The sequence below is a fragment of the Nematolebias whitei genome, chromosome 14 (genome assembly GCF_014905685.2).
Source record: "Nematolebias whitei isolate Nwh7 chromosome 14, NemWhi1, whole genome shotgun sequence".
NCBI lineage: Eukaryota > Metazoa > Chordata > Actinopteri > Cyprinodontiformes > Rivulidae > Nematolebias > Nematolebias whitei.
Window position 1 is genome coordinate 31604095 of NC_056511.1, and position 25912 is coordinate 31630006.

The 25912-nt window shown below is 41.6% G+C and overlaps 1 protein-coding gene across 1 annotated transcript in view; it reads left to right on the forward strand.

The window, feature by feature from the left end:
• The first annotated feature begins 3752 nt into the window (after positions 1-3752).
• The window catches only part of slc8a4a (solute carrier family 8 member 4a), a 74687-nt gene continuing 52527 nt past the window's right edge, over positions 3753-25912 (forward strand). The window contains exons 1-3 of the mRNA XM_037688042.1: positions 3753-3818; positions 7898-9284; positions 9422-9939. Coding sequence (XP_037543970.1) covers positions 7971-9284; positions 9422-9939 — 1832 coding nt within the window. The 5' untranslated portion in view covers positions 3753-3818; positions 7898-7970. The remainder of the gene's footprint in view (positions 3819-7897; positions 9285-9421; positions 9940-25912) is intronic.

Below are 25912 nucleotides of genomic sequence, written 5' to 3' on the forward strand. Positions count from 1 at the left end.
GCTGAGAGTGATCCCCCACACCCATCCTCACCCGTTATACCAAACCATACCATACCATACCATTTTATTTATAGAGCACTTTAAACAGCTACAAGGCCAACCAAAGTGCTGTACAGACAGAACAACAGACAACATACAAAGCAAAATACAAAATGAAGTAAATCAAAAATATAGACATAAAAACAATGCAGATAATAAATATGATGACAAACCAGTGTGGAGCGTACAGGTTCAAAACACAGATCCTCTGGTGTTGAAAGCTAATGAATACTAGTGAGTTTTTAAACGGAATTTGAAAACCAAGAGGGAGGGCGCATGTCTGACAAGCAGAGGTAACTCGTTCCAAAGTATTGGTCCTGCTACAGAGAAGGCCCTATCACCTCTGTGCTTAAGATGAGTTCCTGGAACTGTGAAGAGCAACTGGTCCGTTGACCTCAGGGAACGCGGTGGGACATACGGTTGTAGCAGATCAGATCAGAGTGATAGGGGGTGCGAAACTGTTCAGCAATTTGTAGACATACAGGAGTATTTTGAACTGGATTCTAAGGTGAACCGGTAGGTAGCCAGTGCAGTGAGGCCAAAACTGGTGTAATGTGCTCTCTTTTGCCTGTACTGGTTAAAAATTGGGCTGCTGCATTCTGGACCAGTTATAGTCGTGCAATGGAGGTCTGACTGATACCAAACAGGAGTGAATTGCAGTAATCAAGCCTAGATGTAATGAATGCATGTATGACTGTCTCCAGGTTATTTTTGGACAATATGGGCTTCAGTTTAGACAGCCGCCTCAGTTGGAAGAAACATGACTTAACAATCATGTTTACATGATTGTTAAGTTTCAGGGAAGGGTCCATTATCACGCCCAGATTAGTGACTCTTTGTTTTTCTGACAGAGTTAGAGTGGAAAGGTTGATGCAATGGTTTGTGATCGTGTCTTTGGGAGGGAACAACATGACTTCAGACTTCTTTTCATTGAAACTTAAGAAATTTAAAGCCATCCAGTCCCTGATGTCAGCCAGGTAGTCGAGCAGAGGTTGAATAGAGCATGTACCATTGTTTCTTAGGTGGAAGTAAATTTGACAGTCGTCGGCGTAGAAGTGAAAGGGTATGTTGTGTTTCCGGAAGATAGCACCAAGCGGCAGCAGGTATAGAGAGAATAGGAGGGGACCCAGGATGGACCCCTGCGGAACCCCCCATTTAAGCTTTGTCGCTGCAGAACTAAAATCCTTGATGGAGACACTAAAGGATCTGTCAGCGAGGTAGGATCTGAACCAATTGAGGGCTGAACCTGTGATGCCCACCCACTGCTCTAACCTAGCAATGAGGATCTCATGGTCGATGGTGTCAAAGGCGGCTGTGAGGTCCAACAGGACAAGCAGCACAGAATCACCAGTATCAGTGGATCTGAAGATGTCATTAAAAACCTTCAATAAGGCAGTTTCAGTGCTGTGGAGAGGTTTAAGGCCAGATTGGAATAGCTCTAAGATGGCGTGATTCTCCAGGAAGCACTTCAACTGGGACTCTACTATTTTCTCCAGTAGTTTAGAAACAAATGGGAGTCTGGAGACAGGCCGGAAGTTGAAAACGACTGAGGGGTCAAGGTTTGTTTTTTTCAGGAGAGGCTGGACAGTAGCATGTTTAAAGGTTTTTGACACCACGCCAGTGGATAAACTACTGTTTACTATATCAAGAATGGACGGACCTAAAGTAGGAAAAACCTCCTTTAGTAGTCGAGGGGGGACCACATCAAAGGGGGAGCCAGAAGGTTTCAAGCTGCACATGACCTGCTCTAGAGAAGATAGTGATGGGTTCAAAATGGTCAAATGGAGCTACAGATGCGGTGGGATGGATGGGTCATGAGTTGGAGGGGAAATGAGAGCCCAGGTGGTCGCAATTTTTACCAAAAAGAAATGTAAGAAGTTGTCGCACAGCTCAGTCGAGGCTTCCAGAGGTGATGGTTCAGTGAGGTGGAGAACAGAGTAGAGAAGAGGACACGTGGGTTATGAGAGTTTGAGGTTATGATATCAGAAAAGTATTTGGATTTAGCAGCTTTTACTGCTTTCTGATAACGGTGTCAACTCTCTAAGTATTTGAAAAGAGACCTGCAGTCTGTCTTTCCTCCATTTGTGCTCCTACATTGCTGCCTAACGGCCTTGGTGACGTCACTCAGCCACGGTTATGAGTGACTTGTACTGTCATGAAATTCTGTTTTCAATGTTTAACCAAAAGAGCTACAACTCTGAAGATGATTTTAGCCTAAAACTCAAGCAAGAAAGGCTGCAGGCGATACAGAGTCCTCCGAGACTTGTTCTGTCTTTCATTCTGAAACAATAAAAAGGAAAATCTCTGAAACTTGTCTTAAACCAGTGACTGACATTATAAATCAAGTCTGCTTTGCATCTTGCCTGCCATCCTCTGCTGCCCTGCGTTAACTGTTTTCAACCACACACATGACTTCATAATGTGATAATAGAGGAGATAATGAATTATTTAAAATGTAGTCTACTTGTGTATGAGATTGAGTCTAGTCTATGCCTCATATGACCAACATCCACCTCACACAGCAGACAACATCTGGGGCTTATAATGTTTTTTTGTTTTTTGTTTTTTTCATGTTTAATAAAAGGCTACCTGGTCAGCATTAATGATGAGTTAAACTGTGTGTATGTGTGTGTGGTGAGAGGTTCATTCATCCTGGACTCCTGATGCGCAGTCAGGAGGAGCAGCCGTGCGTGGAGCGCTGCTCCTGAACGTCTCCTCCCCTGTTTCTGCAGTGTTCGGCTGCTTTTTCCTTCTCCTTCCGTCGTTTTCCTGTGCCAAAGCTGCCCACCCCGCCGGAGTAAGACACTTCCATTTGCACACACACACACAGCACCACTCTCTCTCCCTCCTCTTTTCTTTTTCTGTCCGCCACCATCCCTCTGCTTCATGTCCATCTTGTCCTGATCCGTGTGCCGTTTGCGTCCTCTCTCTTCTCCATTCACGCCTCCTCCCATGTGCGGTCTCTGCTTCTTTCCAGCTCAGACTGAGAAGGTAGGGGGGTTATTCCCCCCCTCCCCCCTTACACTCAGTGTATTTTTTTGACAACTTACACCTGGCAGTGTTGTGGAATTCCTGACTGAAACAAGCGAAGGAGGACAGAGAAAGCAATTTAATTTATTATTTTACGCACCAACAATCGCACGTAGACTGGAGGAGAGCAGGATTTTGGAAGGGGGGGATTTGAGAGGCTTCTTCAGAAGGCGTCGCGGCTGGGTTAAGTTTGCTGAGGTAAAGGCAGGGAAGGGGAGGAAAAATAGCGGAGAGCGGAGAGCTGGACGCGTCATTACCAAGACAGCAGCGCAACAAGCAAACAGCCTCCCAGCAGCCTGCTGTGTGGATGGCACACAGGGTGTCTTCCTCTGAGGAAGTGGTACAGGGGGTCCACGCTGGGACCGGGATCCAGACGAGGTTCGGGGCTTTATGTGAGTATCTGTCAGTGGGATCACTGTGCGCACCAGCTGGACCTGGGGTTTTGTCTGCGTCTCCAATTTAGTTACAGCAGCTACCACACATCCTTTGTGCATTCTGTATTCTTAGTGCATCTATGGGAATTTACTTGCATTATTTGCATCTCTTGCTGGCATGTTTGATGAGCTTATTCAGTCTCTGCCATGAGTAATGTTGCCCATGAAGCTGTAGTTTAGAGAATAAGGACCAAACTTTTATTATTGTGTGCATTAATTACAGGTGACCTGTGTTACAGAGCAGCATGAGAGATAAGTTCATCTCCTGAGGCCACAACTTCTAAGCCGGGCTGACTCACCGACATCTGCACCCAGGTGAGCAGTGCAGACTCACGACAATAAAAACAGGGTTCATAACTGCACACACACAGAAATAACTTGTTTTGTCTTCTCTATCCTCTGACGCTCCCAGCTGCATGCAAAACAGCTGCACACAATGTTTCTGCCACTGTCTGTTGAGTTTATCTCAACATATTTATTGCTTTTCTTTATTTTATTTTTTTTATTACACTTCCTTCTAACAGTGAGGATGACATTATTAAAGACGCTTGTCACCATTTAATGAGTGCACACACCCTCAAAACAAGAGCGGCATCCAAATGACTCACACTATACAAGTGTTTATTTGCCAAGCTCAAATCTTTGTTTAAGCAGGCAAAAAAATAATAATAATAACTTGTGGGTGAAATTATTCAGGACAAATGGTTTGAGATTGTAGCCATGTTAATTTTGAGTTAAAGTGATTTTTTTTCACCTTTATTTAACAAGGTATGAACACAAGACACGTTCTTATTTACAGTGCTGGCATGGCAATCACCAGGCACTTATAGAGTCAAGGGAAGGGAAACAATACAGTTAGGTAAAACTATAAAATACACAGTCAGTAAAGGAATCACAAATTACATAAACTGTTCATTGTCAAAGTTAAACGATAAGAGCACTAAACATGAAAACACTTGCAAGTATCTTTAAAATGGCTTTTAAACAATTTTTGAAACTAGAAACTGAGACAAAGGAGGTCAAACCCAAAGTTTTTTGAAGCAGGTTCCAGTCAGAGCGAGACTTGGTCTTTAGAGTTGTTAACCACAAATACTGAGAGGATCGGATGTTTCACTTCGAAACTAGTGCTAGTTGCAGTAAATGGATTGTACTTATACAGCGGCTTTCTATCTTATTTCAAGATACTCAAAGTGCTATACACCACAATCTGTGTCCTCATTTACCCATTCATACAGCACTCTACTAGAGCTCTACAAAGCTAATTGAACAAATCATTCTAAAGAGACTAGTCAGTGCTTTTTAGATCACATTTATACACTGATGAGACACACATCAGAGGCTATGAGGGGTTCAGTGTCTTGCCCAGGAACACTTTGACATGTGACTGCTGGTGGATTCGAACCCCCAACTCTCGCATTGGAGGACGACTGCTCTAACCACTCAGCCACAGCCGCCCCAGTAGATTAGTCAAATATTGTATGGAGGTAAATAACACAGCAACATCTTATAAATGAGGGTAAACCAATGAATTTCACAACGAGTATGTAGAGAATTTAACAAGAGAGTAGAGGTGACAATGATGTGCTCTATAAGGAGCATTTGTAGCAAAGCCAATAGCAGAGTTATAAATTTTGTCCAGCTTACGAAGGACACCCTTAGAAGCATGTCTGTAAATTATGTCTCCATAATCCAACACAGGTAGAATGTTTTTTTGGACAATGGTGCGTTTTGCAGCCAACGTGAATGAAGATCAATTTCTATATAGATAACCAAGTCTCGCTTTAACCTTAGATTGCAAAACATTAACATGATGTGAAAAGGACAGAACACCATCAATCCAAATTCCCAAATATTTATAAACCGTCTTCTATAAAATCACCGTTTACAGTTGTGAAGTCCACTGAGGTGGGTATGGTTCTTCCTCCATGACTGGACCACATAATTTTAGTTTTCTTGACATTTAAGGACAAATTGAAGTCAGTAAAGGCCTGCTGGGTTTCAAGAACATCACATGCAAGAGATGTCACAACCTCATCCAGAGTAGAACCAAAAGCACATAAAATAATGTAAACAGCATTTAAATGAATGGAGGCCTCACAAACATAATGCGAGATATCATTTATAAATATGGAGAAAAGAGTTGGTCCAAGAATGGAGCCTTGGGGAACACCTGACCTAACTGGAAAAAACTGAATTTGTGAAAAGTAATACCATCTGCCTTTCAAGTTAAAGGTTTAGCCTTTTATGTTTAGAAATGTTGGCGTTGTAGCCTTCTTGGTCAAACCTTGAAAATATTATGTGCAATCTCATGCAAGCACGTGTTGTGAATGACTCTCAGCTACTACCACAGCAAATGCAAGCTCATTGTCTGTAAAATTGACTGAGTTAAAGCCATTTCTGAGTTGTGTGTGTTGTCATTTTGAATTGTGATGACCCCAAAGCATAATCAGTTGTTAGTGTATATCAAGTGACTAATTTCTGAATGTTTCATTAAAATCCATGTAGTTGTTCATGAAACATTTTGCTAACAGACAAATAAGAATGAGAAGCACTTGTAGTATGAGCAGTAAGTGACTCTCAGCTACGATGAGATCCGATTTTAGGTCAAGCTGTGTGAAAATGGCAGAGTTACAACCATGCTTGTCCATTTTTATGCCAATTAACAATAGCAGCCATTCTTTAATTGGGTTGCTTCAATGGTTCATCAATTATAGATGTACATTTGATGAATGTTTTCTGAAGGTTTCATTCAAATTTGGTTGGTGGTTCATGAGATGTTTTGCTAACAGACAAATAGCAACTTTGAAGAGTAAATGACAAAATTTTAAACAAAGATCTTGCACAATCTGTCAGTGCACACAGAGTATCATTCTCAGCTGCAACCACCACAAACATTAGGTCAATATATGTAAAACTGACTGCCCTATTGCAATTTTTGTGTGGCAGCCATCTTGAATCAATTTGACACCTAAAGTTAATCAGTTGTCGATTTACATCCAGGGTTTATGAACTGAGAGCTTCATTGAAATCCTTTCAGTGTTTCAAGAAATATTTTGCTAACATATGCACACACACACACACAGCACCCAGATACATGCAAAAGCAATATCCCAGTATGAACTCCTTAGAATCAATAAAATACATCAAGGGTTGAATATTTCACTTTAAATTTTTTATTTTACTGCAGATATCCAGTTAAACTAGCCCAAACCTTTATTTGGATGTGAAGTATTTCACTGAACACATTATGTCTCAGTGCAGTGAGAAGAAACGTTTTTATTCTAGCTGGTGCACCAGTTGGACAGCTTGCTTTTGCCATAGAAACATCACCCACTCACACATTTGTGCAGCGACGTGTGCCAGATGAAAGCACTTGTGTTCAGTTTGATTTTGTGCATCTGTATTTGACAGCGATCAGTGATTGTCCGACCTGCTTGCTGCTCGGTGCTGACCTCGCCGGTGTTTCTCTCAATGCAATGACGAGCACACAAACTGTTGGTTCCACAGAAACAGTCGTCATTCATTTATGAGCTTGGGAGGGCGGATTATAATTTCATCATCTGTGTCGTACTGCTTCTTCCCGAGATGAATTCTCAGAAGGAAGCATGCACTCCCATTATAGGTCAGAGTGCAGGCTGGAGCTTCTCTCCGCTGCATGTCAATGTGAGCCTGTGCTGAACAGAAACCACACATCACATCACCCTGCTGATCTTAGGAAACCTACTTTGGAGAAATTCATGTTTAGATTTGTAGGTACCAGATTAAATTAGCTGACATTTTTTTGTGTTTTTTGCTCAGCTGCAGATGTTAATCCTCTGAATAGTATGTGTGGAGTGAATTATTCATTCATGCTGTTAAAAGGCTGCTGCCAAGAAAACCACTGTGGAATTAGTTTAGGCTTTCCCATGATGGAGCTTAAACTCGAGGTGTTTACTGCATTTTAGTATTAAACTGTATATACCCTGCTGCATCTGAGATATGTGAAGTTTTGCTTCTGTCTCTTTCCTTGTTCTAATTAGTAAAGACTATTTTTGGACTGTGATCTAAGTTGTGGGTATGTGCTGGCTTAGTTTTTCCCCTTGATACTACAAGTTTCAAAGAGTAACAGTTTTTTCTGTTTCTTGGTGTGCGATGGACACATTATACAGTATGTGTAGGTGTTTGACCGGGTTGTTCAATACCAGTGACTCAAACATAAGTAGGTGCCAATATTTCAGGCTCACTGAATTCGGACTGAACAAACTGTCAGATCACACATCATTTCATACAAAAGAGTCCAAACTTTGAATGCTTTTGCTATGTAAAATCTGTGCTTGTCGAGGTTATTTCAGGAGAAGAATAATGGACATAATTATCATCTAAGCCTGAATCATTTTTTCTTCTTTTTTGCAAAGGTTTGCTTGAACCTTCGGATGTGAAGTCATATGAGTTTCAGCGCCAGCAGAGTCCAAGTCCCATCAGAGCAACATGATTCTCAGCTCGTGTACGTTCATCTCTCTTTTGCTGGTTCTTCTCCCAGGAGTCACTTATTTATCTGATGGCAGCTCTGGTCATGAAGGCATTAGCACTAGCGCCCCTGGGAACTGCTCCAGTGAGGACAACTGCTCAGAGGGCGTGGTTCTACCTTTGTGGAACCCCCAGAACCCTGCAGTTGGCGACAAAGTGGCACGTGCCATTGTCTACTTTGCAGCTCTTATATATATGTTCCTGGGCATGTCCATCATTGCCGATCGCTTCATGTCTTCGATCGAGGTCATTACCTCTCAAGAAAAAGAGATCAGCATCAAAAAGCCAAATGGTGAAACCACAACAACCACTGTTCGCATCTGGAATGAGACTGTGTCCAATCTGACGCTGATGGCTCTGGGCTCCTCGGCACCGGAGATCCTGCTCTCTGTCATCGAGGTGATTGGCCATAATTTTGAAGCTGGAGCTCTTGGGCCCAGCACCATTGTGGGCAGTGCTGCATTTAACATGTTCATCATCATTGCCATCTGTGTCTACGTGGTGCCAGAAAACGAGACCCGCAAGATAAAACACCTAAGGGTCTTCTTCGTCACTGCCGCCTGGAGCGTGTTCGCCTACATCTGGTTGTACCTCATCCTGTCAGTGTTCTCCCCCGGAGAGGTGGAGGTTTGGGAGGCAGTCCTTACATTCCTCTTCTTCCCTCTCTGTGTGCTTCAAGCCTGGATTGCAGACCGACGCCTGCTCTTCTACAAGTACGTCCGCAGGCGTTATCGCGCTGACAAGACCCGTGGCATTATCATTGAGTCTGAGGGAGACGCCATGTTCACTAAAATGGACTTAGAGATGGACGGGCAGGGCTCAAACTCCCACACCCACAACAAGGAGGCTCTGGATGGGATGTTGGAGGGAGTAGAGGAAGGTGGAGGGACAAGTGCAGAACAAGATCAGGAAGAGGAAGCCCGTCGAGAGATGGCACGCACCTTGAAAGAGCTAAAACAGAGGCACCCAGAGAAAGACATGGAGCAACTGATTGAAATGGCCAACTACCAAGTGCTGATTCAACAACAAAAGAGTCGGGCTTTCTATCGAATTCAGGCCACACGCATGATGATCGGAGCTGGTAACATTCTGAAGAAGCATGCCGCCGACCAGGCCAGGAAGGTGGTGAGCTGCCATGAGGCCAGTGGACAGGAGGAAGACCCCCACACAATCTACCTGCAGTTTGATCCCTCTCACTATCAGTGCTTTGAGAATTGTGGTTCCCTGAAGCTCTCGGTGAGCCGGCATGGAGGAGAGGCTGGCTGCACTGTGAAGGTAAAAGGAAATATTGCTGTAATATAAATGCTCAACTGTATGTAACTGGTTGATGTATAAAACATTAACCAGTCAGCATTTTATCACAGCCTCACTTACTAAATGTTTAATTAGGTTTGTTTCTCTTTGCCACACAGGTGGACTACCGGACAGAGGATGGGACTGCCACTGCAGGCTCAGACTATGAGTTTGCTGAGGGCACTTTGGTCTTCAAGCCTGGCGAGACAACAAAAGAGTTTACGGTTGGTGTTATCGACGATGACATCTTTGAAGAGGACGAGCACTTTTATGTGCGCCTCAGTAATCCACGTATTGTGCACCGGGCTGAGGTCTCCATCCTGGAGCCTAACTCCATCACCTCCAGCAACAGCACTGTCGGCCTCTCCTCCCACGTCCCGCCAAAGGCCGCCCTGGGCAATGCTCCTGTTGCTACAGTCACTATTTACGACGATGACCATGCTGGCATCTTTACGTTCGAGAGCAAGTGCACAAGGGTTAGCGAGAGCATCGGCAATATGCAGGTGAAGGTTCACCGGACATCCGGTGCAAGGGGGAAGGTGGCCGTGCCCTACCACTCCGTTGAGGGTACCGCCAAAGCTGGGGAGGACTATGAAGATGTTTCCGGCAAGCTGGAGTTCCAGAATGATGAGACCATGTGAGAACCATTTTCTCTTTTCTATGCTGTCTTGCTGTTGCTCCTCATCACTTGATTAAACACCACAACCCACACATTGGTTATGCTAAACAGCACAGCTAGATTACTGTACGCTATCTATACTGGTAATGGATGAAAGGTCTATTTTTATGAGTCACAGATCTGTTCGCTTGGAGAAGTTTAGATCTTATGGGGGTGAGGAGGTGGGAGGATAAGAGGATGTAATTGTGCAACAGATAATGACACATTGTGGCTGATGCAAAAGAAGAAGCAGATCCTCTCCATGAATGAATATAAAATTAAAACGCCAGCCTTTGGGGATGTTGAACTTTATTGTGATGCTGCAGGGTAGAATCCTCCACAGAAATCAGTAGAAGTGCAAGTGAGAAACAGAGTAGTGAGGGGAAAATCAGACAGGTGACTTTGCACTGGAAAAGAGGAAGGAATGAAGGTTGAATGGCTTCTGAGAACAGGTGTGTGAGATAAAGCCTGTGTGATTATTTTTAAAAAAGGATTTCTGGATGCTCCGGCAGAGAGAGGCAGGTGAAAAAGATCAACAGGGAGGAGTAGCGCTCAACAAGAGAGAGCGAGAGAGCTAAAAGTGGGATGTTTTCCAGTTTTTCTCTTGCACCCTGTGTGGCAGCGTTGGCTGAATGATGTCTACATGAGCAATGTTTGCTTTATGGCAATACAAATTATTTGTTCTCACTTAGAAAACAAACTAGCAGAATGACCTCAGATATGTCAGGTTCAGCACAGAATGATTTACAGCTCAACAAAGGATAGAAGAATACAGAATAAAATGTGTGAGATGAAGCTCTCTGCGCGAGGAGAATTTCATGTGTAGGTGTTCTGAGTGGGCCGGCTGAGTGGGAGTGAAGGCAGGTGAATACATAGTGTCAGAGAGAAAACTGAGCTCCCTGCTTCTCTGTTTTACCTCACAATGGAGGAGAGATCTGAGAGAGATATATCTGTGTGTTTATCAGTTTGCTTGTTCACTCGCATCTTTATTGTCCACATCTGATAATGTTTGGGCCTGAGTCTGCGTGTGTGTGTCTGTGTGGCATCAGAAAGGACAATCAATTACCAAATCTTTCATGTGAGTTTGCTGGCTGTTGTGACCCGTGCAGAAGCGAGATGCCGTTTAAAAGAAAAACAACAACTGTGTCTGTCTGTTAGCAGAATATCTCATTTACCACTTGATAGATTTTATTGAAACTCTAATAAGTAATCATTTGATGTACATCTATGACTGATAAACCTTTGGAATCAACCTAATTCAATATGGCCACCACAACTAATCAATACTGAAAAGCACAATTTACTGTAACTCTAGCAGTTTTACAGAAACTGGGCTAAAGTATGGTGTGGTCATAGCTAAAAGTAAATCATAGTACATATGAGCGCTAAATGTTCGCACAAGATATTTGCTTAAAATGTTGCAATTAACTACAGGAGTCAGCCTAGTCTGTTAGCATAATATCTGGATTTCACAGAAAACAGAAATGTTTGAAAGTAATCAGCTGGTATAGATCTACAACTACGTACTGAACCTTTGAGTTCAGCTTTACACAAGATGGCTGTCAAAGATAACAGACTGTAAAAATCCCATAAACTGATAAAATATTTTAATTTTACAATGAGGTTAAATTTAATGTGGTTGTAGCTCTAAGTAATCTATAACATACTCTGATTGCAACATAGTGTGAAAGAGTTTTATTTAAGACCTTACCATTAACTGCTGGATTCAACCTTGTTTGTCTGTTAGCAAAATATCCCATGAATCACTTGACTGGTTTGAACAAAAGTCTCAGATATGATTCATTGGATAAATACCTACAACTGCTGAACATTTGGAGTCAACATTTGGTTGGCACAGCTAATCAACCTTGACAAACACAAAATGACTACAAGTCAATCAGTTTTACAGATGCTGAGCTTAAAATGTGATGTGATAGTAACAGAGAGTTATCCTCAGCGTATACAGTAGTCTCTTGCTACTTCGCGGTACATTTTTCACGGACTCGCTCTATAGCAGTTTTTCAAAATAAGATTGGATGTGACACACAATTGGCTGATTGATGGATGAGCCGCACAATCAACATGAAATTTTTATTTAAAATAAATGATTTAAAATTAGGGCAGCACGGTGGCGCAACTGGTAGAGCTGCTGCCTCTCAGCGAGCAGGTCCTTGGTTCAAACCCCGGTCCAGGGGCCTTTCTGGGTGGAGTTTGCATGTTCTCTCCGTGCATGAGTAAGTTTTCTCCGGGTACTCCGGTTTCCTCCCACAGACCAAAAACATGCATGTTAGGCTGATTGGTAACTCTAAATTGTCCCTAGGTGTGAGTGAGAGAGTGAATGATTGTTTGTCTCATTTGTCTCTATGTGTCCCTGTGATGGACTTGCGACCCATCCAGGGTGTACCCCGCCCCTCGCACAGTGATTGCTGGACATAGGCACCAGCGACCCCCGTGACCCAAAATGGAATAAGCGGGTAAAGATAATGGATGGATGGATTTAAAATTATTTAGCACCTGTTGCACCTTTGTGCAGCCCAGAGATGCAGGAGAAGCTTCCTGAATCTCTGCAGCGGAGAAGTGGGCATGCCCAAGCTCTGGTAGATGGCAGAGAACAGCGGAGGCAGAGAGCTGAAATCATGATATTCTGTGTGTGAGTGTGGGAAGGGTTTAAAACGCCTTTACACACACACACACACACACACACACACACACACACACACACACACACATATATATATATATATATATATATATATATATATATATATATATATATACACACATACACTAAAATAAACTACTACTTACTACTTGTACTACTATTTCTATTTTGTGGTTTTTCACTTATTGCAGGACTTCAGGGTACGGATCCCTGATACTTTGAGTTGTAACAAATCAGTTTCATGTCAAACTGCATGTAACTTTATTTGCAAGATTTACTCAAAATGATTATAAGTTCCTCCCTTCTCACGAAACAATGGTTTTAATTTTAAAGTCCTGCATGAAAGGTGGCAGACGATTATTTCTTTCATGAATGTTTGGTCTTTAATGAAATTTGCCTTGCTGTTATTTACACATCAGCCTGTGTGTACATGATTAGGAGCAAACGTGTGCAGAGTCCACTTTAAACCAACGTCAAACAAAATGTCACTCCAAAGGGAGAATTAAAAAGAGCTTCTTTAGCATCCTGAGCAAACAAAGAGAGTGAAGAGGGGTTAAAGGAGTCCCCAAAGTTTTGAGCGTGCTGCAGACAGCTACAGAGGCTGCAGATAATGAGTCCGGGGTGCATAACAATGTGGGATGAGAGGCTTGGATCAGCATTCACATGGAGGCTGAGCTGCAGCTAAGATCCTCGGCTGCTGAACTTAGATCCTGCTTGTAGATTGTAGCATGCTCAGAGCGACACAAACTTTCTGTCAGAGTCATCATGCAGCAACAGAGTACCCCCTCCCAAAAAAAGAGCAGGATCCAACAGAGATACTCAACCAGAAGCTGATGAAAGGACGCAAGATGCAGATGTAAGGGAAAATGCCGACGCTGTGCTCAGCTTCTCCTGCGCCCCTTAGATTAAAAAGTGGGTGAAGGACTTAAAGGGGAGTGCAGCAGTGCTTTGATCATCAGTGGAAGTGTTTGACTCAGATCTCAAATCCCAGTGGGCAAGTCTAGTGTAGTCACAGCAGCCTTCTTATCTTTGGAGTTCAGTTCTGGGTAAATAATTTTTTAATTCTATCTGAATGAAAATCTGTTCTCTCTCTATGAGCCACCTGAGGCTGTTTAGTGAGGGTGCTTCGATGCTGCCCTCCACCCCCCGACCCCATCCGCTCATTATTCTTCCAGTAACAGCAAATTTATATTTGCTACTTTTGTTGCAGTTTTGAAAAACCCATGTACAAATATGCTAAGATATTCAGCTTGATTGTGAAACACACCTTTTGGCTTTTAGCTGCAACGTGAAGTCACAAATTTAGCAAAAACTAAGAGAACAATGAAATGTTGGAGGAAGCCGGTCCTGTTTAGAGCTCCGTAACTCACAGTAGGAGCATCATTCAACATTTAAACAGGTCACAGAAAGTTCAGCTTTATAAAACAGAAATGACATTTTGATATCTTTAAAGCTTTTTACACAACACTGCTTAGAGTGAGATGATTTTTAACAGATGTTGCCAACAAAATATTTTTACTCCCACAAACTTCACATTTCTTCCAGTCTACACATCAAAATATGACTTTTATTTTACTTTTATCCAGTGTGTCTCTCACTGCTGTAGGACTTGTTGTTGTCCCTCGAGTTGCTGAGTGCGCACGTTCAAACTCTCATTGACTTCCTTTGTATCTGAGCTCAGACCTTCAAAACTGGAAGGATCGTTCTAAACTGTCACATCACCTACAAAAAATGCTGCAACACATAAATATGGCAATGCTTTTTAAATTACCACACAGTTTTACTTTATTTTACTTTGTGAGCTGTTTCTATCAGAATATCTATGTATATTTCTTCAGTACCTTCTGCTGTGGCAATAGCTGTATTGGCTTCCTTGTCGAAGTCTACTAACTGTTACTCTGATTCCTTCTTTACTCTGATATTGTACTGACACTAATTTTATTTTAAGCTGTTTAACTGATTTGTCCATTATCATCAGTTAAACAAACGGTAGGCGATTGTTCTCTGTCACTGAGGGATTTGAATAGTGAATGTTTGTACTGTAGTTTACGAGTTGAGTGTTTTTCTGGACTGAAATTGAAGAAGCCATTCAAGTGAGTATACAATGTACTTTGTACATAAGAACAGAGTTGTTTTTCTTGTCTGAGGCGGCGCCGAGTGACAGATCCTGGCTTGTGCAGGATCCATCACCTTTTATTTGATTAAGCAATTTTATCCACCATCAGGTGCAATGGTGGAGCCAGGGGGTGGCCAATGGTGGCCTTGGCCACCATAGGTTAATCTACAGCCACCCCAATCATTTGAGGAAATTATACGTTACAAAAACTAGAAAGAAAACTAGGGAGGTATACAGTAGTCCCTCGATTATCGCAGGGGTTACGTTCCAGAAACCACCGCGATAGGTGAAAAACCACGAAACGCTATAATTATTTAAGTATTTATATATATTTTAAGGCGTTATAAACCCTTCCCACACTCTTGCAATGTTCTAAACAATGTTCTAAACAATATTCTAAACTTTTAAGCCTATAATTTTAAAAACATACGTTTATGTACTGTACAGTACTGCACAATTTTATATGGGTACTCACCAGTGAATATACTGCAACTTGAAGGATGAGCTCAGCTTCAGGATTATTTGTGACTTTCCTGCCAGTTCTGTGATCTTAATAGATAGATCGTTACTTTTGACTTTGCGTTGAAAAACTATTTCTACCACATCGGTTTCTCCACTAGTGTTTGCTCCAGGGCTTAATTTGTAAAACAATTGATGTCAGAACACAATTGGGCGGGGCTGGGGGTTGTCCGTGGTTCCTCCCCCAGAAAATTTGGAAAAAAAAAGATGCCATTTTCTGCATTTTGGTGTATTTTAACTGGTTTTTAAACATCTGTAAACATTTGATTAAATTGATTAAAAACGGGTCTCTCTTGTAAATGATGAGGCTCCAGACTAACAACCTGCATAAATAAAGGTTGAATTGAAATTACTATTTTAGAGAGCCGTGAACAGCAGCTCCGATTCTATCAAGCGTCGTCCCCCCCCCCCCCCCCCCCCCCCCCCACACACACACACAAACTTCAATGTCTGACTCGAACTCTTCTGAATTCAGTCCTGTGTGTTGTTCTGCTCCAATCTCTATCACTACTGCCTTCAATTCTCTGTTGTCCAGCTAAGGACAATCATCCATCCATTTGTATTTTACGTAATAAATTGGACTGTCTTTTAACATTTTGATCCTGTTATTTTGACTAATTTTGAAAAGTGATAATGTGAATAATGCACATCAAACATTTCACTTGTATTTTAATTTTTTTATTTATTACTGTAAGCTTTTTTTATTTATTATCTTTGAAATGTATTCAGGAGTTCTGACACATTAGCAGTTGTGCGCGCTCTGCAGAGCTGTCTGGAGATGTTCCTGTGCGTAAAACATGCACTGTCTTCAGGGCACAAAGCTGAGCAGGTGAAGCTGACACCACACCCACATCAAAAGTTCCAGTAAATACAATGAGTGGTTTGTGTTAAGTTGGTGCTGGTTTGTGCCGTTAAAATGTTCGTTTACGCTGCTTTGGATTCTGAGACACATCTGAAGGTGGATGAAGATGCTTCATCCCTGCGGGACATGCGGTCAGCGTCTCTGCTGCAGGAGCGTGCCCGTGGGTTGATGCGCCTGCTGCAGCAGTAATATTCACACACAGACATGGACAACGTCTCCTCTCATCCATCCATCCATTTTCTTTACCCGCTTATTCCATTTTGGGTCACGGGGGTCACGGTGCCCATGTCCAGCAATCACTGTGCGAGGGGCGGGGTACACCCTGGACGGGTCGCAAGTCCATCACAGGGCCACATAGAGACAAACGAGACAAACAACCATTCACTCTCTCACTCACACCTAGGGACAATTTAGAGTTACCAATTAGCCTAACATGCATGTTTTTGGTTGGTGGGAGGAAACCGGAGTACCCGGAAAAAACCCACGCATTCACGGAGAGAACATGCAAACTGTAGTGAGTCACGTGGGTACGTGTCACTTGTTGTATGACAAATATATGAAATATATATGCATACTATATTCACGAGTTCTTCATTTTTCTGACTGTAATGTCGTGCATTGAATTCAACAGAAATGCGAACGAGAGACGTTATTATCTTTGACCCATCAAATGAATGGAGTCATTTATTTTCAGAATCAAAGTTTAACATCAAACATTTACATTAATTTGGCAAAATATGAAAATAATAACAGACAGTTTCACAAATAATGAACTTCAAATCACTCGGCGGTGATTTGAGGACTTTGCTTCAGATATTTCTAAAATATCTGTACTAGTTTTGTGAGAGAGAGAAGAGTTTAAGATGAAAGGAGATTATCTTACAGAGGAATATGTGAGGGAATTTAATCTGTTTGACCAGAAATTGCACGCTCCCATCAGGTATCTCAGCTTGTCCCAGGTACACTTTAGTCGAAGAAGAAACCGTTACCTTGTTGACGATAGATCACCTCAGTAAGAAATCTTTCAGACTGATATCAGCGTCTCCGTTGAGAACAGCTAAAATCCTTGGAGAGTCGTGCGTGGTTAGTTCAAAACAGAATTATAATCCCAAAACGTCTCTGGATTCTCAGCAACTCTGACTCTTCATTGTCAGCAGCTCTCAGACTCTTTCAGATCTTCTGGAACCGACTGCCCTCTATGAATTCCCATGAATTCTCTTCAGAACTCCTTGAGCACTACATGAGAACCGCTCCAGAACCTCAGAACTCCTTGAGAACTCACTGCACTCCATGGAATCTACTGCACTCTGCCAGAACCGGGAAGTTGTCACATTTTAAATGAGTTTACTTCCGAGTTTACTTCAGAGCTTTCTGATTCGTGGATGGACCAGAAAGAGGAGTGGTTTTGTGACGTAAGATGTTATCTAAGCCAAGGTCAGAGAATGAGATTGTTTTAACAACTGACAGAGAGATTATTGCAGGAGAGCAGACTTCGTGGAGTCAACTCTTGGTAATCTTCTGAAAAAGTTTAAACATGACATCTTTCTCGGTAAACATTTTAGTTGACCGAAAACCAACCTTTCACATACTTACGAGCTTAGCTCATTTCAGACAGAAAATCAAGAAATGCATATTAACCTGATTTCTCCTTTGAATGAGGAATAAAAATCATTACTTACTGTTTATGTAAAATAAAAATGAGTAGTTCTCTTCAACCTGTAAGCATTGAGTGAAACTAACACAATTTGATTATCAAAACATTTGTAAGACAGCAATGATTATAGAGGATTGTCCTTTCCGCTTGATTAATTCAAGAAAGAAAGTCATCAGATGGCTCAGACTTATTCAGATCAATGAAAATAACAGTCTCTGTCCATCTGGTAGATTTGAGGTCATCAGGGTCAGATGAGGGTCAGATCATCAGGTCATCTGGTTCACTACAAAACTCCACCCAGAAAGGCCCCTGGACCGGGGTTTGAACCAAGGACCTGCTCGCTGAGAGGCAGCAGCTCTACCAGTTGCGCCACCGTGCTGCCTTGTCTCCTCTCATTGAATTTTTAATAAATGATCAAAATAAAAAATGCGCAATGACTTTGGACTTTTATGGGCGGAGATATGAGCTGGTGGATCCGAGAGAACAGTTGCCGGAATGCACACGGTGGAAATGAGGGAGTTCCCGTATCTTGTTCCAGCAGGATCCGGCTCAAATTAACCACTGGTTTGCTCCCTCCATTGCTGTTCTATGAATTTTGGCAGAAAGCAGCGTCCAGAAGCACTGTTGGCTTCTGGGCCGTGTAGTTCTTTGGACTTGCGTTACAGTGTAGGCTTATTGAAAGAAAACTACAAAATAGCGGCGCCTGTCCCAAGTATTTTTTTGTGTTTGTTTTGTTTCTTGTCCTATTGGTTGGTTCCTGTTCCCATTAAGTTTTTGTCCCATACCATCCCAATCATGTGAGTAATATTAACGTTGACAGTTGTGTGTCGTGTACAATATTATGTTGAAAACCTGCAAAAAAGTGAGTCCGCAAAACCGCAAATTATCGAGGGACTACTGTATATAGTGGTAGCTGGTTTACATGCATATTTGTCAGTGGCCATCTTGGATGCTGAGCTGGCAAATGTTTTCAAAAGGAACTTTTTTACCCCTAGATGTAACCACACACCAAAATGGAAGTTAGTTAACTTATTTGTCATTATTATGCTCAACATTTTTAAGGATGACAAACAAACGCATTCCTCCATTTCACTCCGTGACAAAGAACAAGAATCCTGGTGAAACCCCATCACTGCATCTTGTCTTCGCACAGCCATCATGAAGTGTTTCAGCTCTGGTTGTGTATTTATGTTTCCAAGCAGATAAACTCTCCACACTCTTTGTGGTAAATGTGAGCTTGTGAACCTTACTGCTCAGCAGGCTGCCAAAGTTCCTGTTTCAAACAGAACTGGCTTTTCTTCGCCGAATGTCTCCCCGAGCGATCGGGACAAAGAGCTGACACTCTGCAGTGGGCCTCCAGGCTCCTCCATGTGTGTGTGTTTGTTACAGCGTCTCGGCCTTTTGTGTCTTTTTGCGCATTTGCTTTTCCCTGTCGACGTTTGAGCACAGAGGAGCAGAAGAGGAAGCCAAATGTTTAAGCGTTTGACTTGGAGCCAGTAGGAAAACAGTCTTAAATATCTGAATGCAGCTGAATAATAATTTAGCATCTAAATTTGGTGCCACAGTAAATAGATTAGGATGTACAGACTAAACCTAAATAAACAGGCTGACACAGAAAACCATTTTGCATTCTGTGTTTATGGATTAGAGGAACGTCTGCACAGACACTTTGCTGCTCGAACGCACCGTAGGCTTGCATCTGTTTCCGTCTGAAGCTCCAAACGTGCGGCAACATACACTAGTCAAAGCTGAAGTGGATAACGGAAGCAATTACACAAGTTACGATGAAGGAGACGAGAGGGAATCATTCCTGGAAAGGAAAATGTATTCCCCGGTTCTATTTATTTTTCATTCATAATGGCTTCACGATCAATAACATTCTGAACTTTCTGGAGAAGTCGGATACTAAAAGAGATGCAGCAGAGTCAGAGTTAGCTAACACATCCACAGCAGCTGTTTGCAGCTCACAAATCATATGTTTCCTCTGGTCCAATTAAGGGTGACGGAAAGCCTTGCTCCATTTAAGCAGCAATAATGTGAAGAAGCACTTATAGTTTTATGCATAGAGTCTAATTTTATTCTTGATATAACGACTCCACACATTTTACTACTGCTTGACACAAAACTTATTCCAAGCATTGCTATATGGAATCGATTAATTGTTTTACACATCGTGAACAAATAAAGTCCACCTTTTATTCAACTGTAGGATTTCACATACCACATGAGAATAATTAGATCTTCACCAGGTTCTAAAATATTTTTCAAATCTAACCTCGACGGTCCAAAAACGCACAGCAGGTTCCACCATGTCCAGGAGTGGGCATCCCAGCAAATTCACCCAAGGTCAGACTGTGCAATGCTCAAGAAAATGAAGAAACAAACAAAAATAGAATCAAGAACTCTGGCTCAGCAGGTGAAAGGTTCACGTTCATATCTTATAATTAGAAAAAGACTTAAAGAAGCTCTATAAAGATCATAGCAACATGACTTAGGTTGATAAACTTTAATCTGAATGAAACACAAGGCTTGTGGAACTCTGTCCACTGGATAAATTAGAAAAAAGTAGAGGTGTTTACCCATAATGCACAGCGTCATATTTGGAGCAAACTAGACAAAACATATCAGCACAAACACCTCATATCGTCTACCAAGCAGGGTGGTGAAAGGACTGATGGGATTGTTTTGCAGCCGCAGGACAAAGCTAGCTTGCCGTCATGAACTTTCTGTAGACCAAAGTGTTGCAGGTACATGTAGCTGAAGCTTGGACCAAACTGAGTCATGACGCCACAGAACAATGTGTCGCTGCTTGGTGGAGGATTAGGACCCAAAAAGCAGACTGCAACACAAGGATCTTAATGAGAACTTATTCAAGTTCAAGTCAACTTTGTTGTCATTCGCACCACATGTGGTACATGAGGTGGAACAAACTTGTGTGCAGAGGATCCCAGTTACACCCAAAAATAGTAAAAATATAAAGTGTAAAAAGAAACAGTACATAAGGATTTAAGATATACACCAAGATACACGCCACATGACACGCCAAAAGATCCAAGATTTACACTAAACACTAATAATTCACTAACTAACTAATTTAAACTAAATAACAACCAAGAGCTGCCATGGCAGCATAACTTACAACTCAATGAGACACAGGAGGAAGGCTATACATCTAAACAATGCAGCATGATGGATCAGTGGTTATCATTGTTGCCTCATAGCAAGAAAGTCCTGGGTTCAATACCCAGTTTGGAACTGGGGTCTTTCTGGGTGGCATTTGTATGTTCTCTTCATGTTTGTGTGGGTTTGCTCCAGGTACTCTGGTTTCTTCTCACAGTTCAGAACATGCATGTTAGACTGCCTTCAGGTCCAGGCTTCTCTTGCATAAAAGATCTGTGATCTCAGTGGGATTTGCCTGGTTAAATGAAGGTAAAAACAAAATACATACCATGTGTAGTGCTGAACTGATGTGTGAAAGAATCAAGTTTTGAGGAGGGATAAATGGGAAGTGGAGGCAGCTGGGTGATTACTGAGTGGGCACAGGTGTGCATGGCAGACTGATAGAAAAAACACTGACAGCTAACTGAGGGCAGATGAACAAAAGATGGTTAAACTCATGAAGACCAAAAAGCAAATCTACACCTGATCATCAAAACACAAATCATGACATAATGATCCCAAATGTAGCATCCATCCATTATCTATCCATTTCTTCCATTTTGGGTCGTGGGGTCACTGGTGCCCATGTCCAGCCATCACTGTGCAAAAGGTGGGGACACCATAGACGGGTCTCCAGTCCATCACAGGGACACATAGAGACAAACAACCATTCACTCTCTCACTCACACCTAGAGACAATTTAGAGTTACCAATCAGACTAACATGCATGTTTTTTGTCTGTGGGAGGAAACGAGTACCTGGAGAAAACACATGCATGCAGTGAGAGAACATGCAAACTCCACCCAGAAAGGCCCCCGGCCAGGATTTGAACTGGCGACCTTCTCACTAAGAGGGATCAGCTGTACCAACTGAGCTAATGTGTCGCCCACAAATGTAGCAGCAAATATAAAAAAAATAAAAGAATAAAGGTGTTGCAATGATCAAGTCCAGAACTCAAGTCAGTAAAAAATGTTTTGGTGGGAGCTTGAAAGACTGACCATCCATCCATCCATCCATCCATTATCTTTACCCACTTCTTCCTTTTTGGGTCGCAGGGGTCACCAGTGCCCAGTGTAGAAATAAATACCTGCAGATGTCCAAAGTGCACTTAGAAGAGCGTGAAAATTCCTCCACAACCACGTGAGAGACTGATGAATCTGTTGAATCATTGGATGAACTTGAGATTTTTCCTCACTCCTTTTTCCATTTTGACCCACTTTCTGTGTAATAGATGACACAGTAGAATCTGCTGTTTGATTTGAATAACTGAGCAGATCATTATTATTCATTCCTGATTTGTAAAAACCTATATTTAGAGGTGGGTGAACTATCTTTTTTTTCCATTCATGTATTAAATACACAAACACACACACGTATATATATATATATATATATATATATATATATATATATATATATATGACATTTCTTTTTATCTCAAACATAAGGTTGACATTTAGTGGCCTTGAAACGCTCCTCTGTGAATGGCAGTGAAATCCTCTCATCAGAACGATCTGCAGCCTCCGTGGCGAGCCACTAATTTTTAATCTCACGTCAGCATTGGCTTCAAATTTAGTTCTATTAGGCCATGTCTTATAGAAATGTTTCTCTGAATTTGTCATCTTTTCCTAGCTGTCACAATCCCACTCTGCTTGATTTTTAAAACTATATCTGTCAGATTGTCAGTGTTCCATCTGGTTTCACCTGTCATCTGTAATGTGATGGGATTTTAAAATTTCATTGTATTCTGTGCTGATTGTTTGTTCAGTTGTGCCTTCTATTTGTGCTTTATTTTTCTTGTTCTCTCTAACTTGTGAGACTTGTGTTTTTCACACTTTTCACATGCCGTTACGCCTCACATCCACTTTCTCATGCAGTGAAAAACAAATTCAAAATTTATGGTGTGGTGACAGAAAAGAAAGGAAACTGTTGTGGTTTTAGATGTTCCATCCAATAAGGTGTAAACTGCACATGTTCGTTAAACGAGTTCAGTTTTTATCAAACTTACTCAAGATGAAATTAAAAGAAGAAAGCTCTTTGAATCTTGTTTCTGTGTGTTTCTGCTCTCTGGAGGAGGATGGAGTTTGTATGGCTGCGCCACAAAAAGCAACAACTGACTGAAGCATGTAAAGAGGTCATTTTCTTGGTTGCCACGGTGATGAGTTTGGCTCCACGCCAGCACACTGTCATGGGAAACTGTGTACCTGGCACAAATATGATACGATATTTTCATATTTTATGCTTCTTTCATACAAAAATAACTATAAAAAATTAAAATATCAAAAGATGGATCACAAAAAAGATTATTTTCTAAGTTTTCTGGTGATGCAATAAAGTAGGTTTACTTTAAAACTTGAGTTTTGGTTTCAGTTCCTTGTTTTTTTTTATTTAATTTTATTTTTATGTAAATAATAAAAACTATCTGACAAGGTTAAAGGAATATATATATCTGTTGTAGATAGCTCTTTGAACAAACTAAGATTGAAGAACTAGAGTTTATTTCTGACCAGATCGATGAGCTAAAAGCTAAGTGAAGAGGAGCTCGACCAAAGTGGATTTCTGACGTCTAATTCATTCATTCATTCAACTTTATTTAAACAGATAAATTACATTGAGCCTCAAAGACTCATTTACAAGTGAGACCTGTTTGGACAGACAAAAACAGTGGTTAACTGGACACATGTAGGAGTTGGAGGTGAAAAAAATTCCTATCAGACTTTTTTCTTGGCTGAGAAAAACCTCTAATATTGAAAAAACACTTCGCACAAACAAGCACATATTTACGTAGACATTCTGCAATAGAGCAGAGCAGGAAGAAGGAAGAGATGAGAGCGATCAACAACGCTTATAGATGCTCTCGAGGTCACTGTAATCAGTCAATGTGTCCTCCAGTGAGATCCATAAACATTCTCGAGGTATGTCGAGGAATGGCCAAGAATAACCCCTGAGAATCCGGAGTCCTGAAATGATGTCACAAAGTTTTTTCAGCGGGGTTTCATCTGGTTATCAGTTGGAAATTACTCAGGGAGGGGGTGGTGAGCGTCAGATCACATTTTCTCCAGGCAAAATTCAGATAAGGTGGCCTTCAAGGCCAGCCAAGGCGACCAAAATTTAGATAAACACACAGTTGTTTTGGGGACAGGCAGAACTTAATGACATCAACCTTCAGTCTGTGTTGGTCAACTCGGTTCCAAAATGTCCAAAATAACATGGCCACACCCATGGAACGTGACTGAGTAAAAATCCCCAAGATCTGATCCATTCAGCCCAAAGCATTTGAGTCCGGGTACTCAAGACATGAAACCAAACCATCATAAAGGCAAGCAGTGTGATTGGGTCCAAATTTGCTGCTGACGACTTCCTTGAAAAACCAGCACCAGCTGAATCCAAAAAGCAGGAACCAGTTATTGTAAATCCAATTAAATATGCGTCCTTAACATCCACAGATGGCAGCAGAGATAGACACATCATCAAGTCTTCCAGTCGATGCGATATCCAGCTGCATACGTGCCAACAGGGTAAATCGGCTCGCCTAAAGCCTGTCTTCTCTTCGAAGAAATGCTGTAAATTGAGTTGAGGGACCAACTGGTCAAAACAAGTCCATAATTATGGTTTGAAAGAAATGCAAGAGTCTCAGAAGCAGTTTCACAGACAGACAGAACAGCAGAGCGGAGAGGGAGGGAAGCATCCGATCTCGGCTTGAGCAAGTGGTGAAGTCTCACAACTAAAATATGAACCATTCTATATGCAAACAATTTTATAGTGCCATCAATTTCACTAAACAATTATTTACTGAACATTGACATCTCTGGTGTGGGCGGCACAGCGGTGCAGTTGGAAGAGCTGATCCCTCTCAGCTTGAAGGTCACCAGTTCAAATCCCAGCCGGGATCCACCTTTCTAGGTGGAGTTTGCATGTTCTCTCCATGCATGCGTGGGTTTTCTCCGGGTACTTCAGTTTCCTCCCACAGACTAAAAACATGCATGTTAGACTGATTGGTAAATTTTCCCTAGATGTGAGAGAGAGAGTAAATGGTTGTTTGTCTCTGTGTCCCTTTGATGGACTGGAGACCTGTCCGGCGTGTCCCCCGCCTCTCGCACAGTGATTGCTGGACATGGGCACCAGCGACCCCCGTGACCCAAAAGTGACCCCCACGACCCAAAAAGAAAGAAGCGGGTAAAAGATAATGGATGGATGGACATCTCTAATTTACAAAATCAAATAAAAACTTTCATTTTCAGAAAAACATCACGCCCGAACAAATGTGCAGCTGAAATTCACTTTTTGTTCAACAATTTTCCATTTGTCCATCTGGTCAGATTGTTTTAGCAGTGGTTCCAAAACTAAACTGTCTTAGAGTCTGAGATTTATTGATTCTTAGAAAAGTGTAAATAACACAGCAATATAAAAACACCTTCGAAAAGTGCTAAAAATTCCCATATGACCTTCATGTTTTTTCACCACTGCCTTTGCTCTACAAAGACAGACATAAAACTCTTTGTTTCTGCGCATATTTTTCAAAAGACATTAAAGTCTTTTTAATAACTAAGGACTGTAGCATGAAGTTATAAAGTGAATTTATTGGAATGAGATTTTCATTTTTAAAAGCCTTCAGTTGGACTACAACAGAAAGTAGACAGGCTTATAAATTTCTCCAGTTTTGTTGCTCACAAGTTGTAAACTGACAATAAAATGACAATAAAGACACACTGACAGTAATTGCACACAACGATTCAGAGTGTTGGCCTGTAAGACACTTTCAGTCAACCTTAATTTATACATCTAAAAAAGTTAAATCTGGTCCTCTGGACATTCAAAAAAACAAAACAAAGCAAATCAACAAAAAAATGTAGAAACGTTTTGTCTCTCATCCGAGAGACTTCCTCAGTCTGAGGAGCTGTATTCAGCTCAGTCTCTTAAATAGCACCGTCTCAGAGTGGATCAACCAGTTTTGCTGCTGACAACCAAAACCAGCTGATC